Source organism: Dreissena polymorpha, chromosome 7 (genome assembly GCF_020536995.1).
Source record: "Dreissena polymorpha isolate Duluth1 chromosome 7, UMN_Dpol_1.0, whole genome shotgun sequence".
Lineage (NCBI taxonomy): Eukaryota > Metazoa > Mollusca > Bivalvia > Myida > Dreissenidae > Dreissena > Dreissena polymorpha.
The window spans coordinates 64263733-64281187 of NC_068361.1; the positions used below are offsets into that span (position 1 = coordinate 64263733).

Sequence of the window (17455 nt, forward strand, 5' to 3'; positions counted from 1 at the left end):
TACAAACGTCAAGCAACGTTATATTCTGTTATAGTTTGGTTGCATGTATGCAATGGTATAGTATACTTGTCAATTATTGGCACTACATAAAGATATGCTATATGTTGCATTTTACAACCGTCTTGTTTTGAATTGGCACTTTTGAGACGCCCCCATTTAGGGAAAGGACCTGTCAAATTATCTTTGGATTGCTTTAGCTTAATTGGGTTTCCTTCATGTTCATTGGTGGATTGGCCAAACGAAAGGTTATGAACCCAAATGCTTAGTTTCGATTGGTCAGATTTACCGGAAAGTAATGATGAATGCTTAGCGGCGGCCATTGCTGACATGAAATAATTGTCTCCGACTTTTTATAAAGAACTTACCGAACTCCATGTGACATATCGGATTATCGACGTTTAGTTTAAATGTGCACTTGCAGATTCGGCATCTGTTCAAGCGTGATGCGTTAATAACTGATCTCCGGACAAATCTTTTTGTTTAGATTTCTATTGTCATTTCGTTTGTGTTTTTCTGGGTCCGGAGACCAAGATTACGAAAATTGAGCTTCAAGTGTAGTATGGACGATCAAAGGATGATGCATCCAAGTGGTGGAATGAATAACAATACAGGTGGTATGAACATGAATCAGGGATATATGGGTCAGACTGGCCACGATGAACCAAATGATCAGCGAAAACAAGAAATAGGGGACATCTTGCAGCAAATTATGACGATTACAGACCAAAGTCTGGATGAAGCCCAAGCAAGGTCCTGGTAACACGATTTACTCTAAGTTTGTATGGTGAATGTTGTCTGAGCTTTGCCAAGTGTTTGCTGTTTGGTAATATCTGTTAACGCTGCATGGTAACTGGTAAGAAAATTGATAATTTGACATTTGAGAGTGAAATTTTTTTACCTGGTAAAAGTGTTAGAGACATGTTCATAGATATTAGTTAATAACATTGGTTATGGGCTTAACTGTTGATTTGAGCATGCGCTTTAATTTTTACGTTGTGTTTCCGATTGTATTAAGAATATATTCTGGAGCCTCCAGCGCACATGGCATATACACAGCACTCAGAAGTCATGAGATGGGTTGGCATCAAGTAACATCTACTTTGCATGGCTTTTGACAATTATCTTTATGTTGGTCTTACTTTTTGCACGGCTTTGTGAACTTTCTCTTGTTGTTGGTCACTTCGTTTCAAATTAAAGCAGCATTATCAAGCACATACCAAGCTTCAATAATTCCCCTTTGCCTGGCATATGAACAAATATACCATTTTTTTAACATTTCAATATTGCCTGGCATCAACATGATTGTCAAGTATTTGTTTGATGAATTAATGCATAAATGATTTTCAACATGGTGATAGCAGTAGTTCTTCAGAAGAAGATGAAGCGCCTTCTTATAAAATGGTGCCTGATGTGACTGAAGACTTTGTGTGAGCTTATTATGTTGTCATGATGGTGTTTGTGGTGTTTGTGATTAAAGATGCTGAACTCATTCATGTAGTTTAAAATCCCAATTTATGTTCCCAATTTCTTGAAAATGCCGATAAAATTCCCCAAAAGCTGAAAAAAAGCCCTGTAACTGGACATTCTCCAGGGCTTTCCTTTGACCCGAGCTCCCGGGTTTTGACGCTTGAAAATTACAGAATACCCTAGTTTGACTCTTGAGAAAATTACGTCATGCGTCACATGTGACCCGGGGGAATGTACCGCCTTGCGTCAAAGAGATCAAAAGTTGTTAAGAGTAATTGATAATTGGCTTGGGCGGAGTATCTTTTGGTAGACGCTAACCGTTATCGACCGTTTCCAATCATTGAAGCACAAGTCCGGCCAGTAGGCGGAGTTTTGCCCATTGAGAAATCAAGTAATGTCCAATAAAAACACTGCTGGTTCGATGACGCGTGTATCAACGTTCCATTTATCTGAGCGTTTGTTATCAGCTGTTTGCAGAAACGACATGTATTAAACCCACTAAAACAGAATGGACTCACCCGCGTCAGTTTTAATAATATCCAATATATAATTATAACATCCATATCCTTAATATTTTGAGAAATACTTCCACAATATGTAAGAATGTATTTTCAATGCTGAATACAGTGTACCCAACCCTGTTTTATTCCATGTTTGCTCAGTTCAAAGATGCGCGAAAGTTATGCTGGCATATGTACTGTCTACAATGTCAATTTACACGCTTTGCATCAGAGTTGCTAAAATAACCATAGAACTGGTATAACTGACCGTGTGGCAAAGTGACAAATTTGGATGCTGCATGTGCAAATTGATTACAACATAGGTGTAATAATTGACCATTTGAGACGGCATAGCTAAAGAAACTTCAGCGTACAGTTTATATAGTATTGACAGACCTGTACGCTGAAGCCAACCCCGTATCGAAAGTCAACCAGAGTCATAACATATTTATGTCACGCTATAAATCAAAGAAAGCTCATTTTCTTGGATACATTTCTACATATATTGGTGAATGAATATAAATAACTGCATCGCGCATCGGGGATTATTTTAAGGTTCAAATATTTCAAATGCATCTTACAATATATGAAAATAACTCTCATCAGTCTGAAATTCACAATTTTGACACCATTGTCGCTTTGTCATGTGACGAGTTTTCATTTGGATACTTTCGGATTGACCTTGACATTTTTTGCTGAAATTGTAAGAGTTTTCTGAAATCTATTATTTGTGATAAACAACTTACGTCTGGTGGATTGATTTCAGTGTGAATCAGGTAGTTTTCAATAATGTTTACTTTGAATTTGTATTTAGTACTATTTACACTACAATTTGTTTAATAAACAAGCCAGAATAATCTAAAATACCGGGAAATGTCATTCAGAATTTGAAAACACTTGAGCACATGGTATGTTAATAATAAAAATAGAAATAACGTTATATGACCGTGAAATCTCGGAAGATTCGCATTTCAAGTAAGTCTGTCACATCGCTGTTTTTCTCCATATGTAAGAGCAGAATAGATAAATGTTAATTAAATGTTTAAGATAGTATTTTGCAAAAGAATATATCAGTTAAATGTGAAAAATGTCAATCTTTCCGATCAAGTGGTTGATTTTGGCCAATAACTGCATTTAAAAGCTGTTTTGGACCGGTCTTTGTTAACTGTCAACTTTTCAGGAATTTCTGGTTGACTTTCCTAATGGGGTTGGTCCATAACTATAAAGTCACACCAGTCAAAAATCATAAAAAGTGACATTTAAAGTTATGGTAGCCAGAACTAGAGACGGCATAGAAAATCGGCGTGTTTGTCGCACGTCTTCGGTAAAGATGGCACATGAAATAATTAAATCCAGATTTGAGCCGTCCAGGGTCGATTTTGAGATAAATGTAAATCCAATTAGTTAGTTTAAAGAGGTATTTTGATGGTAAACGGCTGGCACTGACATGAGCAGTAACTGACGAATCATCTTCGCTTCTTTCCGAAAACAGTACCATTCTACGAACATTGCTAATATTCGCCAACTATAAATTATCTATTGGCAAAGTAAAGCACTGCAATATCATACTTAAAACAATATGTCAACCGAATTATATATTAATTGCGTATTTGCTAGGCTATTATACTTATTACTGGCTTTCATTTTCTGCAGACAAACAAAACACATTTTATTTAATTTGCAAACGACGTATCTCTACCTGTTTTCGAACAGTCTTTTCCGGATAAAGTATGGTTCGTCGATTTTAATTTATTTCCAACGATCTTGATAACATTTTTTATAGAATGACGAATACACATGCGGTGTTACGGATGGTCTGATTGATAAAATTTCGCATTTTACTCACAAAAAATTGCACATAGAAGGAAAATAAAGAATAACAATAAGCAAGGGCTCGAGGGGCTCTGTCCTCTATTCCCTTTATCTTACGGTCTCTGAATCTCTGCTTAATTTTCCGAATGTCGAATTTGGGACAATTGACACCCCTGATATATATTATGTCACTACAAGTGCGAGTGTTTTTTTCGTATTGATTTCACTATGCTCGGACGTCCAAGGGACTTCCACCATTTGCATAATGGACGTACGACTGCCAATTTCGGGCGTAATTTACGCCCGGACGTCCACTAACGGAAGCGCTGCAATGAATGTTTACATTATCTCTTTTATTGACTGGAATATAAGAAATAAATGTTTAGATATTTGTAAATTTGTTGCTTTTTATATATTATATCTCAGTAATTTGCTTAAAGTACAAAAGATCATTGACTCTCCTGCGTAAAAAATTATGACTCATACAAATTTGATTTTGACTCTTGAAAATTTGGTCCTAAGAGTCATAGTCACTTGAGATTTGAGGTCTAAGGAAAGCCCTGTTCTCAACATCAAACATGTCAATGCATTTGTCTGTGATCTATGAATTTGAGGTTGTGCGGCAGTGGTTAGACAGGAGCTTTTCAACAGGGTTCACTCCTCTTTTTCATGCGAGTTTGGTTTCTGACACCATTTGCAGGAGTCTCACTAGGATTTTAAAACAGGAGTCCTGGGACTCCTAACATTGAAAAAGTATTAGCACCAAAGGAAAAAGTAGAAGTCAACAAGGAAAATGTTGGGTCTTAAAAAGAGCACAAAAAAATCCATTGTAATAAAGAATGTATAATATTATTCTTTGTTTTATTATTAAAAACTTGTTTGACACTAGTCCTTTCTTGAATTTCCAGTTTTAATATGTTTTAATATGTTAGCATACACTGTAACTCCAAGAAACATGTAGCATGCATGACAGGGTACAATCCACGAGCCTGCATTATTATAATGGATCACTTTCATGGCTTATATATTGCCATGTTGTGTTTTCATCATGTTATTCATGTTATATAAAAACATTCACCTGACTGGTCAGGCTTTCCACCCCGCTGTTTTTGAGCACCAAAATGTGCCTTATGTATTCAGTAATACGAAATATCTCCCTAGCAGTATTTGTACAGTAACTGGCGTGACCTTTTTATGCCCCCGCTAGGGTGGCATATAGCAGTTGAACTGTCCGTCAGTCTGTGCGTCCGTCCGAAAACTTTAACATTGGCCATAACTTTTGCGATATTGAAGATTGCAACTTGATATTTGGCATGCATGTGTATCTCATGAAGCTGCACATTTCGAGTAGTGACAGGTCAAGGTCATCGTTCAAGGTCAAAAGTCATTAAAATACAATCCAAGGGAAGTAATAAGCTTTAAAAGGCAGATAATTTCTAAACCTGCCAAATGATATGTTGAAATTTTATTTCAAAGGGGCGCAATAGGGGGCATTGTGTTTCTGACAAACACATCTTTTGTTATATCTAAAAATGTATTGTTTTCTCAAAAATATGTTGCAATTCAGTTTATTACAATGCCGCCCATGTATTATTTCATATTTGGCATTTACATCATTGCTTAGTTAATCTGGTATGAAAATACAAAATGTATTTTATAAAAGTAAACCTAAGATTTGTTATTCAATGTGATTTGCTTACATTTTCTTTGTCTTGGAATAATGGTGGTGGGTAATTGCGGACCAAATGTATAATTTGATTTCTATTCTATGTATTATTAAAGTCACACACCTTGAAATGAAAGTTAATTTAAGTATAAATTAGAAACGTATTTTATCTATGCCAATAAGAATATAGAAATACGTCTTTTAAAAGCGGTGCCGTTTGAAAAATAATATATTTCTTGCTAACTAGGCTTTATATTTGATTTTATCTGTATGACAATTAGAATATATCTGGTGGTTACAAGGTAGAAATCCGTCTTTTTTGTGCTTTACAACTTAAAAATGATCGCGTTTGTCGAAATGGACATATACATATAGAAATCCTATTTTCGGTTTAAAAATTAAAAGAAATTATGAATTACTTGCAAATTGGGCAATAGATTTAATGACAATTTTGCACACTTTCAAATTGCATCTATATGTATTGATTAACATGTATTTCATTTCAAGGTGTGTGGCTTTAAACACACCACATTGTGAGACTTTTATTATGTATGGGAAACTCTTTCACTACTTTCAAAAGTTTTATGTCTGTGTTGAGGCAATGAATGTAAGTTTTTTATATAAGAAGTGATAAACAATGTCATCATGATGATGATAAAGTATGAGTCTCAACTAGATACCATGGGAATGAGCTTTGCATTACTTGGAGAATGAACATAACATTCTGTATTTACAGGAAACACACACTCAACTGCCATCGCATGAAACCGGCACTCTTCAGCGTGCTATGTGAAATCAAAGAAAAAACAGGTCAGTATCATGTAAATTAATAAATATTAACACTACAGTTACTTTGCAGTCTGACTTTCACATTAGTTGTATATTTGTTCCTGTCTCTTCTTTCTTTTTGACATGATTGACATTTTTTAAGCAATCAAGTTTTTAAAAAAGGTTGAAGGGAAGTGCCCCTAGCCTTCAAATGTGGGGGTAAAATAGCAAGTGAAAACCTAATTTGGGGATACGATTAATTTTTTTTTTGTCCTTTTTTGTGACCCGCCGTAAAATGGCCCTTTCCCCTCGGATTTTTTTCCCCTCAGCAGGTGAATTTTCCTTAGATTTTATTTTCTCCTTCCCCCCCATTTTTATTTTTTTTAACCTTTATATAATATATAAGTTGACCTGATCCAGTGTAGCAAAAATACAAAATAATATTGCATAAATAAATTATCTGTTGCCTTGAATTTGTTTTAAAAACAGTAAAATATGTTTAATTGATCATTTAAAAATTTCCTTATTTTCCCCAAATTCTGGCGTTTCGCGTGATTTTCTCCCCAAAATCCAGCGTTTCGCGTGATATTTTTTCCCCTATAAAAAGGCCAGGCCCTTTCCCCCAAATCAGATAAAAACCCTGCAATTTATTTCATGTAACAGATTGTTTTGATTTGTACTGATTTCAAGGGCATACGTTTTTGACTGTTTAGGGAAGCGGTCTGGGGCCTTAGTGTCTCCTACAGGTTTCACCGGAGGGGACTTATGGTTTGCGCTCTGTCTGTCTCTCTGTCAGTCTGTCTGTCCGTCACACTTTTCTGGATCCTGCGATAACTTTAAAAATTCTTTATATTTTTTCATGAAACTTGCAACATGGATGGATGGTAATATGGACATTATGCATGTCATTTCATTTTGTTCTTACGCCAAAAATTGTGATTGCTATGGCAACCAAAAAATATATAAAAAATCTGAAAATGGTGGAATTTCTGACAATGGTGGAGCCGGTAGGGGACCATATTGCTTGACAATAGCCTTGTTGTTTTATGGTTTGCGCTCTGTCTGTCTGTCAGTCCATCACACTTTTCTGGATCCTGCGATAACTTTAAAAGTTCTTCATATTTTTTTAATGAAACTTGAAACATAGATAGATGGTTATATGGAGATTATGCACGTCATTTCATTTTGTTCCTATGTCAAGAATTATGGTTGCTATGGCAACAAATATATATATATATATACAGGGATTTCAATAGACGCAGAATCCTGCGTTTTGACGCGAGCAAATTAAAAATGACTCATTTTTGACGCAACCCTTTTTTCTGCTGTGCGTCATTTTGACGCGTCGAAAATTTGACCCGTGCGTCAGTCAGTTAACATCTCGAGTTCCATGGTAATAAATCCCGCTGTGCTTCTAATTGAAATTAATTTTTCAGTATTTGAAACTCGGTCTATAATCGAGGGAATACCCCGGGCGTTGTTTATCTTATCTCATCTCTTCCAATACACATGTCACCGTCTAAATAGTGCGTGCCCACTAACTGGGTAATTAGCAGCAGTGATTACATGATAATTGATTGACCATCCGATAATTGCAGGTTTTTTGCAGACTTTTCAGACGGCACGGTTAAAGAAAGTCGGCAAAATTAATTCAAGTAAAAACCATATTGATCAAAGGTCTATTAATTACGTAGATCCAATAGTAGATCTAAGTCCAGCGAGTTTTGTCAGTTGTTAATCCACCGATAATTACGAGTAACACCCATCTTATATAAACTGGAATCACAGTTCATTTTTTATACTAACAAGTAATAATACTACACATAAACATTGAGAAAACACATTTTCTCGATAAGATAAAAATTATCCGAGTAGAATTAAATTGCTGCGTCATGACCTTCGACATTGTAAATGGCGGACTTAACATTCAACCCGCGTTCAATTCAAAGCTGGCGATTCAAATTGCAAGTAATGGCGATTCAATAATGGAGAAAGCATTAACTGGATTTAACAAACATTTGATAAGGTTTGTTAAACCCGATAACAACAAGAAAAATTTGGATTATTAAAGTAAAACTACTACAGGTAAGGCATTCCAAAGTGTACATATTTCGGACATGTATAGTATTCGGATAATTAGTAATAGATATACTAGATGTTCCATGCATTTAGATTGTGTTTTGTTATAGGGTTGATGATTACAGTACACTCCACGCGTTTTCCCCAATTTCCCTCCATACTCCGCGGGTTTCGACCTGGAGGGAGATTAAGAAAATCCCGCTATACGCGGCGTTTGCATGATTTTGGACGCGGCGGTTAATGATCGGCAAAACTGATAAACCGACGCGGCGGCCCTCGGCGTTGGCAACGCGGGGGAAACTCCGCGTTTTACGAGATAACGATCAATTTAATTTTGTTTGACTTCCTGATTTTCAAATAAAATTACATTTATTACAAGTACATACATGTACATGTAGTATAATATTTACAATTAAAAAAAAACAACCAAGATAGATCGATCCCGACGTGGTTGTAGAAGTAGTTGTGGTTGTATAGAAAACTCGTTGATTTACGACACACAAAACGTCGTCTTTTAACTAATACTTACCAATTAATATAAACACAGTTTGCAACATTGTTTTTATTTTGATAATTTAATCCAAAGTTTTCATGTTAGCAGGTGATTTTCTATAATGAACATGTATACAAATGACCAAGGACCCTAAAAATCTCGCAAATCTGTGTGAATTGACAGTTTGACGTAATCAAAGAAAAGCCGCTTCCTGTCTAAAGGCATAACTTACTCAAGTAAACACGTTCAACGAATGCATAAGGAATGGTTTTAATTGTCGGAACAAAGTCTATTCTCTGCTCGCTAATGCATTGATTTTCTCTTTGTTTGTAGGTTATTCCATTGATTGCTAAAAGGTGGTAACTATTGAGTTGATAATTGCATTTAATATTCACAGTTGTATTCTTGTTGCGTCGACATTCTAAACAATGTTTACCAGTAATTATGGACCAAATCGGCAGAGTGACATTCACACATGTTAATCCCTTTTGTCAAAACACCGAATACAGCAGTCTACACAATAGGTCAGTAGACAAGCTTTGCGTGTTTTCATAACGTCAAACACTTAAAATCCAGTTCCGCCCAGATGTCTTCTGTAATCAGTTTACAGTACAATTAGTGTTAAAATAATTACTCTACTAAAATACCGTAACGATAAAGATTCGGCGTGTTCGATTTGAAATTATTTTAGAGAAAATATCAACTTATTCGCGATATAATTTCGTTAATAAATACCAAAGAAACTTTTAACCGAAATCAACAATGTTCTCTGCGCTACAAAGTTTGTATCAAAAAAATCAATACACGCACGCTTTGCAGGAGTATACATTGTACCTTGACCTTGTACATTGCAGCATAATTTTCGCGCGCTTTTGTCGGGAAATATACATGACTGTATATTGGAAGCATTTGTAAACGTCGTGTTAACAATTAAAAATCGTAGTGTGTTTCGGATTACTAATTATTATTCTCATTTGGAAATTTTACGGAACATTTATTCTTGTGTCGTATGTGTTATGATTTAAATATTAATTTGTCAAATGTATTATATTAGACTAATTCATATTGTAGACGTACCTGTGAATTAAAAAACATAATTTTTATACGTATTAATTTTCTATACAATTATCTTTTTATACATGTACTACAGTATTTAAACAATTTATTATAACAATGTTTTTATTTTTTGGCATGCCCAGTAGCACACTGCTAACGCGGCGTTGCGCGGCGATCACTGATAAGAACGGAAGGTGTCTGCATTTACCGACTAGCCTAAAGTAATACACGCCGCGGGAATTAGCGAACGCGGCGTAACGCCGAGCGTTTTATCGAGTTCACCTCGCTCTTCCAACGCCGCGTGAACACTCGCTAGCAGAAAAACCCCGCGGAGGGAGCGCGTTTTTTGGGGAAAACGCGTGGAGTGTACTGTATATAATGACGATAAATATGTGATGAAAAGGTGCTACCGGTACATATCTTAAATTAAATGTGTTAAAAGACTTAAATGTGTTATAACTATAAGGAAGTATATTTAATGTACCAATTCATTAAAATATGTTGTGTTATGTATCATGGTATTGTTATTTAATAAAGCAGTGTAGCTTTTTAAGATATTGTGTTACTCTTAGAGCATATTTTTATCTAAAAAAATGAATAATACAGACAAAAACACAATTAACGCGCTTCAAAATTGACCCCACCATTTTTCAATTTGACTCCTCAAAATTTCAGTCCAGGGGTCATTGACTCCTGGTTTTTAAAATCTATTGAAATCCCTGTATATATATATATAAAATATAAAAATACTGACAATGGTTGAGTTTCACGGGTAGGGGACCATATTGCTTGGCAATCTCTTGTATTTAAAGATGGAAGACTGACTTCAATTACATACATTTTTGATGTCCCGTGTACAAAAATCCCACTTATATATACAGGCTTCCTGAAAAGGCCGGACCGCCGGTCTTGTCCGGCAAAATTCTTTACGGTCCGGCGAAGTTTCTAATATCGCCAGTCCTTGTGACAGGCCAAAAAAAATATGACTAAAAAAAGAAAAGTCTAATATTTGCCAAAAGATCGGGAAAAACAAATTAGAATCACTCTTTTTGTGAATTTCAAGCCTTTTTGTCATTAGGAACACTAACGCGTCACTAGTTCTTGAGAGTGCTCTCCCTTTGAAACGTTTTTTTTTTCCAAAAAGGTCAATTTCATTGATCCAACATATTACCATCTAACTTATTACAAAGGTTATAACAAAAAACTACACCTGAAAATAAATGTAGTTGCTAAAGTTCTTCAATGGCAACACCAATCGTGCTATGTGATTTTGTTTTGAGTCTGACTACAATTTAAAGCTGTTGTCCATCATACACTGTAATCACTAGAACACACAAGAGTTTTGATTTACTTTATTGAGTGTACTTATAGGCTGCACATAGCAATAAATATTAGTTTTAATTTACTTAATTCTTCAGTTATAAACTCACGCTTTTTGGTCTGGTGAATTTTTGTCCGGACAGGCTAAATTTTCCATCAGCCTGTCCGGTTGACAGGCACTTTTTGGGACTTTTCAGAAAGCCTGTATATATATTTGTTTACTGTGCATCATCCGATGTTGGGGCCTTAACGTTGCGTGATTTTAGAGAGTACACTTTTAAGGCAACAAATTTGCATGAGCCATTGAATATTTAATATCAGTTTACATTTTGTTCATTAAGTTCATTTGCTGAAATTTTCTAAGAGTACCACTAAAAATTGTGAAAGCCTTATTGTGAATAGTTTTCCAAGTTAAAACTTCAAAAAGTCCAATACATATGTAGCCAAATTTATTAACCTTATCCTGTAGATCACTTAATACATAATTTTCTGCCTTTGTCATTTCACTGATAATCTTATTTAAAGACCATTTGTATTTTATAAAAAATAATTGTTCAAAATTGATAATAAATTTGGACACTAGCATACAGAAATTTTATTGTCATGATTTTTGGACACTAGCATACATAAATGTTATTGTCATGAACTTTGGACACTAGCATTACAAAAATGTAATTGTCATGAACTTTGGACGCAAGCTTACAGTAATGTTATTGTCATGAACTTTGGACACTAGCCTACAGAAATGTTATTGTCATTAACTTTGGACACTAGCATACAGAAATGTTATTGTCATGAGCTTTGGAAACTAGCCTACAGAAACGTTATTGTCATGAGCTTTGGAAATGAGCCTACAGAAATGTTAATTGTTATGAACTTTGGAAACTAGCATACAGAAATGTTATTTTCATGAGCTTTGGAAACTAGCCTACAGAAACGTTTTTGTCATGAGCTTTGGAAATTAGCCTACAGAAATGTTATTGTCATGAACTTTGGAAACTAGCATACAGAAATGTTATTGTCTTGAGCTTTGGACAATATATCCTACAGAAATGTTATTGTCATGAACTTTTGCCCGTATATATTAGTCCCATGGAAAGGCTTTACAATATTTTGAGCATGTAGAAAGTTAGTGTCAATATAAAGATATTCACTTGTTTATAGTGGATATATATATATATTCACTAATGTACCGTTTGCAATCACTGTATCACAATTTTTTTATCTCTAAAAACATAACATCTACATTAGCATTGCGTATTTCTAAAATCTACATCCATTTCACTTAATGTAATTAACTAATTGTTAAGCTTGTGTGAGAAATAATTATCGTTTTCATGTACATGTATAGAAAAAAGTTGCCCCAGTCTTTAATGATGCCCTGAGGGCGCACTATACCAAGCTGTCACATAGTGATGGATTGCCTCACCATTACTTCACTGCGCTCAAAGGCTTGCCAGGAGCAGTGTCATTGTTGTGCTCTAGTCTAGCCTCGGGTTAACTTAGCGCTAGAAAATAATTGTCTTCATGTATATGTATTAAATAAAATGAAGCCTTGCAACTTTTATTTTAAAACAAACTTCATTATGTTCCCAAGTCTATACTGGGGGACATATTGTTTTTGCCCTGTCTGTTTGTTTGTTTGTGTCAAACTTTTACATTTGCCATAACTCTTGCAATATTGAAGATAGCAACTTCATATTTGGCATGCATGTGTATCTCATGGAGCTGCACATTTTGAGTGGTGAAAGGTCAAGGTCATCCTTTCTTCTTGTTTTTCTGTTGTTTTTGTTTTTTTTTTGTTGTTTTTTTAAGGGAATGTGTTTATTTTGCACATAGGTTGGGGGAAGCATAGTGTAATTTTGTGGTGATTTGGGATGAAAGTCTTGGGGGCGGGGGGGGGGGGGGGGAGTGTGAGTTAAGGGTAGTTTTAAGGGGAAAGGTGCACGATTTGTGGAGGTAAATGATGCCTTAGAGCAGTCCTAATATACATGTATAGAAGGGGAAGCATATGATATGTTGCCTTTTTATGCTCCCCCAAAATTTAATTTAGGGGGAGCATATAGTCGCCGCTTCGTCTGTCCATCCGTCCGTCCGTGCACAGTATTTGTCCGGGCTTTTTCTCAGCAACTAATGACCAGAATTCAATGAAACTTTATGGGAAGCTTCACTACCAAGAGGAGATGTGCATTATTATCAGCGGGTTCTGGTCGGATGATTTTTATGCTCCCCCAAAAAATATTTGGAGTAGCATGTAGTCGCTGCTTCGTCTGTCCGTCCGTCAGTGCGCCCGTCCGTCCGTGCACAATTTTTGTCCCGGGCTATTTCTCAGCAACTAATGACCGGAATTCAATTAAACTTTATGGAAAGCTTCACAACCAAGAAGAGATGTGCATATTATCAGCGGGTTCTGGTTGGATGATTTTTCACAGAGTTATCAGGGTTCGACATTAACTTTTTTTACAGCAAGACCATCGGACCAGCTCCTTTTAAAATGTATTTTATCAGTAAATAATCAGTGGACACCAGAAAGTTATTTTGATGCATAGAGTAAGACAATAAAATAAAACTTTTTTTTTTGCTTTTCTTGGTCAAATTCATGCCATGGGAACTGACGTTTCCTGTCAGTTTAACAGTTGGATTCTTCTTGAACAAAGCCATTCTTTAAATTACATTATCTTGTCTGCTACGCAAAAATGTTTACATTGATGGACCGATTTTGATAGAAGACATAAAAACATGCTGTACAGTTTTACAACACTGCAGAAAATCATTAATATTCATGACAACTTGACCAATTGAAGAAGCAATTCCTGCAGGAAGCTCTCCTTCGCGTCTAAAAATAGCGATGAATCATGTGAATACTCCGCGTTTATTTACATACGCTAGTTTTGTTCTGATGTAAATAACAGATATGAGAGTAATTTTTCACATTAAGGAAAAAGGTATTCGCAGCAGTAAGTAATAGTTATATGAATCAGTATAGATTTTTTATGTATGACCAGTCGGACAAGCTTGCCCGCAGTTTTACTAGCCCGACCACTGATCTTACTAGACAATGTCTGTCGGATGTGCCTTAGTGTCGAACACTGGTTATGGCCCTTTACAATTTTCCATTAACTGTACATATAGTGCAATTCTTGTCCGGGCTATTTCTCAGCAACTAATGACTGGAATTCAATGAAACTTTATGGGAAGCTTCACTACCAAGAGGAGATGTGCATATTATCAGCGGGTTCTGGTCGGATGATTTTTCACAGAGTTATGGCCCTTTGAAATTTTCTATAAAAAAATTTATTGTCCCCCCAACTACTGTGCCCTCAGGACGTTTTCTTTTATCTGAATATATAGTGCAATATTGTGACAAAAAACCTTGGGGAGCATCACCCGTCTCCGACGGTTTCTTGTTTATTTGGGATTGGTTGCAAATATTCACTCACTGTCACAGTGTCACTGTCTTTTGTTGATGATCTTCACAATTGTGTATCAGAGATGTAATTATTTGCAATGTTGAAGAACATGATCACTCAAAAAAGTGCATGGTCATACATGAACCATCTATTAATTAGATTGTTGCATCAATTTTTCAAGTCAAGCATATACCATGTTTGACATATTTTCAGGGTTTTTTTTAAGAGTAGAAAATTTAATGCAAATGTCCTAGATGAACAATTAATACATATACCTTGTTCTACATGTTTTTTTGTGTTGCATTTAGTTAAACTAGTCCAATCTTGGTTGAATTGCATACATTTCTATTGATTTCAAGTGCAATGCTGTAGACTCGAGAAATCAAAAGGCTTTTTTTTTCAAACATGAACATGAAAACATTAAGTGAGGAATGAAGTCAGATGTCATCAATGATATTGATTGAAACATGCTGTAACAAAAACAAGTAAAAAGTTTTCTGTTTTGTGGTTTGATTTACATTAAAGATGTCTGTTTATGATAACAGTTAAATGGGCTGCATATGAAAGAATTTGAATGGGACAAAAATACATTATTATTCAATATTCAATGTATGATGTTTTTCTAATGAACTTCATGACGGTGTTGTGGAAAACTCTCATTGCAGAAAATAAATTGTTGAAACCAAAATATGTATTTCATGATTAAATTGAAACAATATTTTTCAAGCAAATCTTTCAACTAAATTTGTGCTTGAACATTCAAATGTTCAGGAAACGCTGCATTACACTCTTAGTGAAACTGGAGTGCATTTGGGGAACAGGCAGTGTTATCTACTGCAATGCTTGGTTTCTGAGCCGAAATACTGATAAATATGCCTGAACATTCTGATTTGGTTGACAGGGGAAACTGATTTATGGCCAAGTGCAGTACTTGAAAGATACAGGCAGGTTCTTAGCAGTTTTAAAAATGTCATTACACTGGTAATAATATTTGCTTGGTTTTAATGTGATTTCTTGGACACATGTTACTTTAACCCTTTCAGTGCGGGAACCGAATTTTAAAGGCCTTTGCAAACAGTTTGGATCCAGATGAGACGCCACAGAACGTGGCGTCTCATCTGGATCCAAACTGTTTGCTATTCTGATAGTATTCTTTGAAAAAAATGAAGAAAATGCTTATTTTACAAATTCAGCAGACGACATTTTAGCAGACGACAAATTTCCCAGCATGCAAAGGGTTAACCCATTTATGCCTAGGCATCAGGCTAAGCATCTAGAAAAACGGCCTAGGCAAACAGCGTAGACCCAGATGCGAGGCTGCTGTTTGCTTATAGGAATTTCTGTAAGAAATATTCTAAATATAAAAATAAATATACTAGACATTCCTTATTTTGGAAATAAATTGATCCAATTTAGAAATTTCAGAAGGATGGGAGAGTCCACTAGGCATAAATGGGTTAATTTAAGTGCTACATTCCATACTATAATAACATGTATAACCTTCATAACCTCATGGTGTTAATTATATAACACAATGAAATCATTACTCAAATGTTCGGTAATAAGCTTTCTAATTGATCAGTTTGATATTTTGTTTGCTTCACACATAAAATCTCATTAAAAATATTGCATTACAGTCGGTGCAAAGATCTTTTTAATACTTGTGTTATTTTGACTATGAACCACCAATAATTTTAATATATTAATATTTTTTTATCAAGCATTTTGGAATTTATTGGACCTGGTCAAAAAACCAAACAAGTGTTATAAATAACTTATTCCTTGTGATCAGAATGTTATGGTGAAAAGATACATTATAACTGTTACTTGACAATCTTATTTTATCATCTTATAATTATTATAACTTGAGCTGTGATAAAGATTTTAGAAAATTTGGTTAAGCTTGTTTATGCCCCTGCAGCGTAAAGAGACAAAATGATGACAACTTCCAAAAGCATAGACAACTAAAATGTGTGAGTAACAAGATAATAATGTTAGAATCTCTACAAAAAAATCCCTCTTTATCCAACCAGATTTGTAAGTGACACAAGATTTGGAAAGTAGTCAATTAATTGATAAAGCCTGGCTTACAGTGGATTGTAGGTATTGAACATGTGATGTTTGAACATGCACTTTGTTCATCTTTTATTGTATGTTAGGGGGGGGGAGGGGTAAGCATTCTAGACCTGTTTAAGTAAAGCCATTATAGTGACTTGCAGTGCAATTTATGAGACAAGAAAATGTTGAAATAATCAATAGGGAATGAATCCCAATGCCTGCTTAGAGATAATATCACAGTTGCAAGGTGAAATGAAAGTTATGTGCAAAGATGTGCCTACTTGTGTATGATTTAACTGCCTTTGGGTCTAGCCCTGATAAGGACAAACACTTAAGCGGAAAAATATGAGCCTCTTCTGATTGCATAATACTGCAGAAAGAGAGTTCACTGACCTAGATTTGGTAGATTATGGCCTTATGTTACTCATCCCCTAAGTGGGTAAATAGTGGAATAAAGCTAAAGGTCATTAAAGATGGCTGGGAATTAGGGATAACATCTCTTGGAATCAGAAAAGGTCTAAGAAGCTGATAATAAGGAGAAGAGTGAAATTGGGTTTAATTTCTCTATTTCTGTGAGACAGCATTACAAACATGTCTAATGTGCATTGTCTTCAGGTCTATCGATCATTGATCACCCCAGCCTCTCACAGGGCCAATGTTAGCCTCCCATAGAATAGTGTGGTACTGGCTCACAGGGGCTGGGGCATTGCAGATAAACATAGTGTGGTACTGGCTCACAGGGGCTGGGGTATTGCAGATACACAAAGTGTGGTACTGGCTCACAGGGGCTATTGCATTGCAGATAAAGATAGTGTGGTACTGGCTC

General features: G+C 35.4%; 1 protein-coding gene across 4 annotated transcripts in view; it reads left to right on the forward strand.

The window, feature by feature from the left end:
• The first annotated feature begins 217 nt into the window (after positions 1–217).
• LOC127837507 (pre-B-cell leukemia transcription factor 1-like) overlaps positions 218–17455 on the forward strand; it is a 52236-nt gene continuing 34998 nt past the window's right edge. Inside the window, exons 1-2 of one of the 4 annotated variants that reach the window (XM_052364654.1) lie at positions 218–756; positions 6182–6255. In XM_052364654.1, the coding sequence (XP_052220614.1) occupies positions 560–756; positions 6182–6255 (271 nt within the window). In that variant the 5' untranslated portion in view covers positions 218–559. The remainder of the gene's footprint in view (positions 757–6181; positions 6256–17455) is intronic. The other 3 variants (XM_052364655.1, XM_052364653.1, XM_052364656.1) reach the window with 3 other exon arrangements.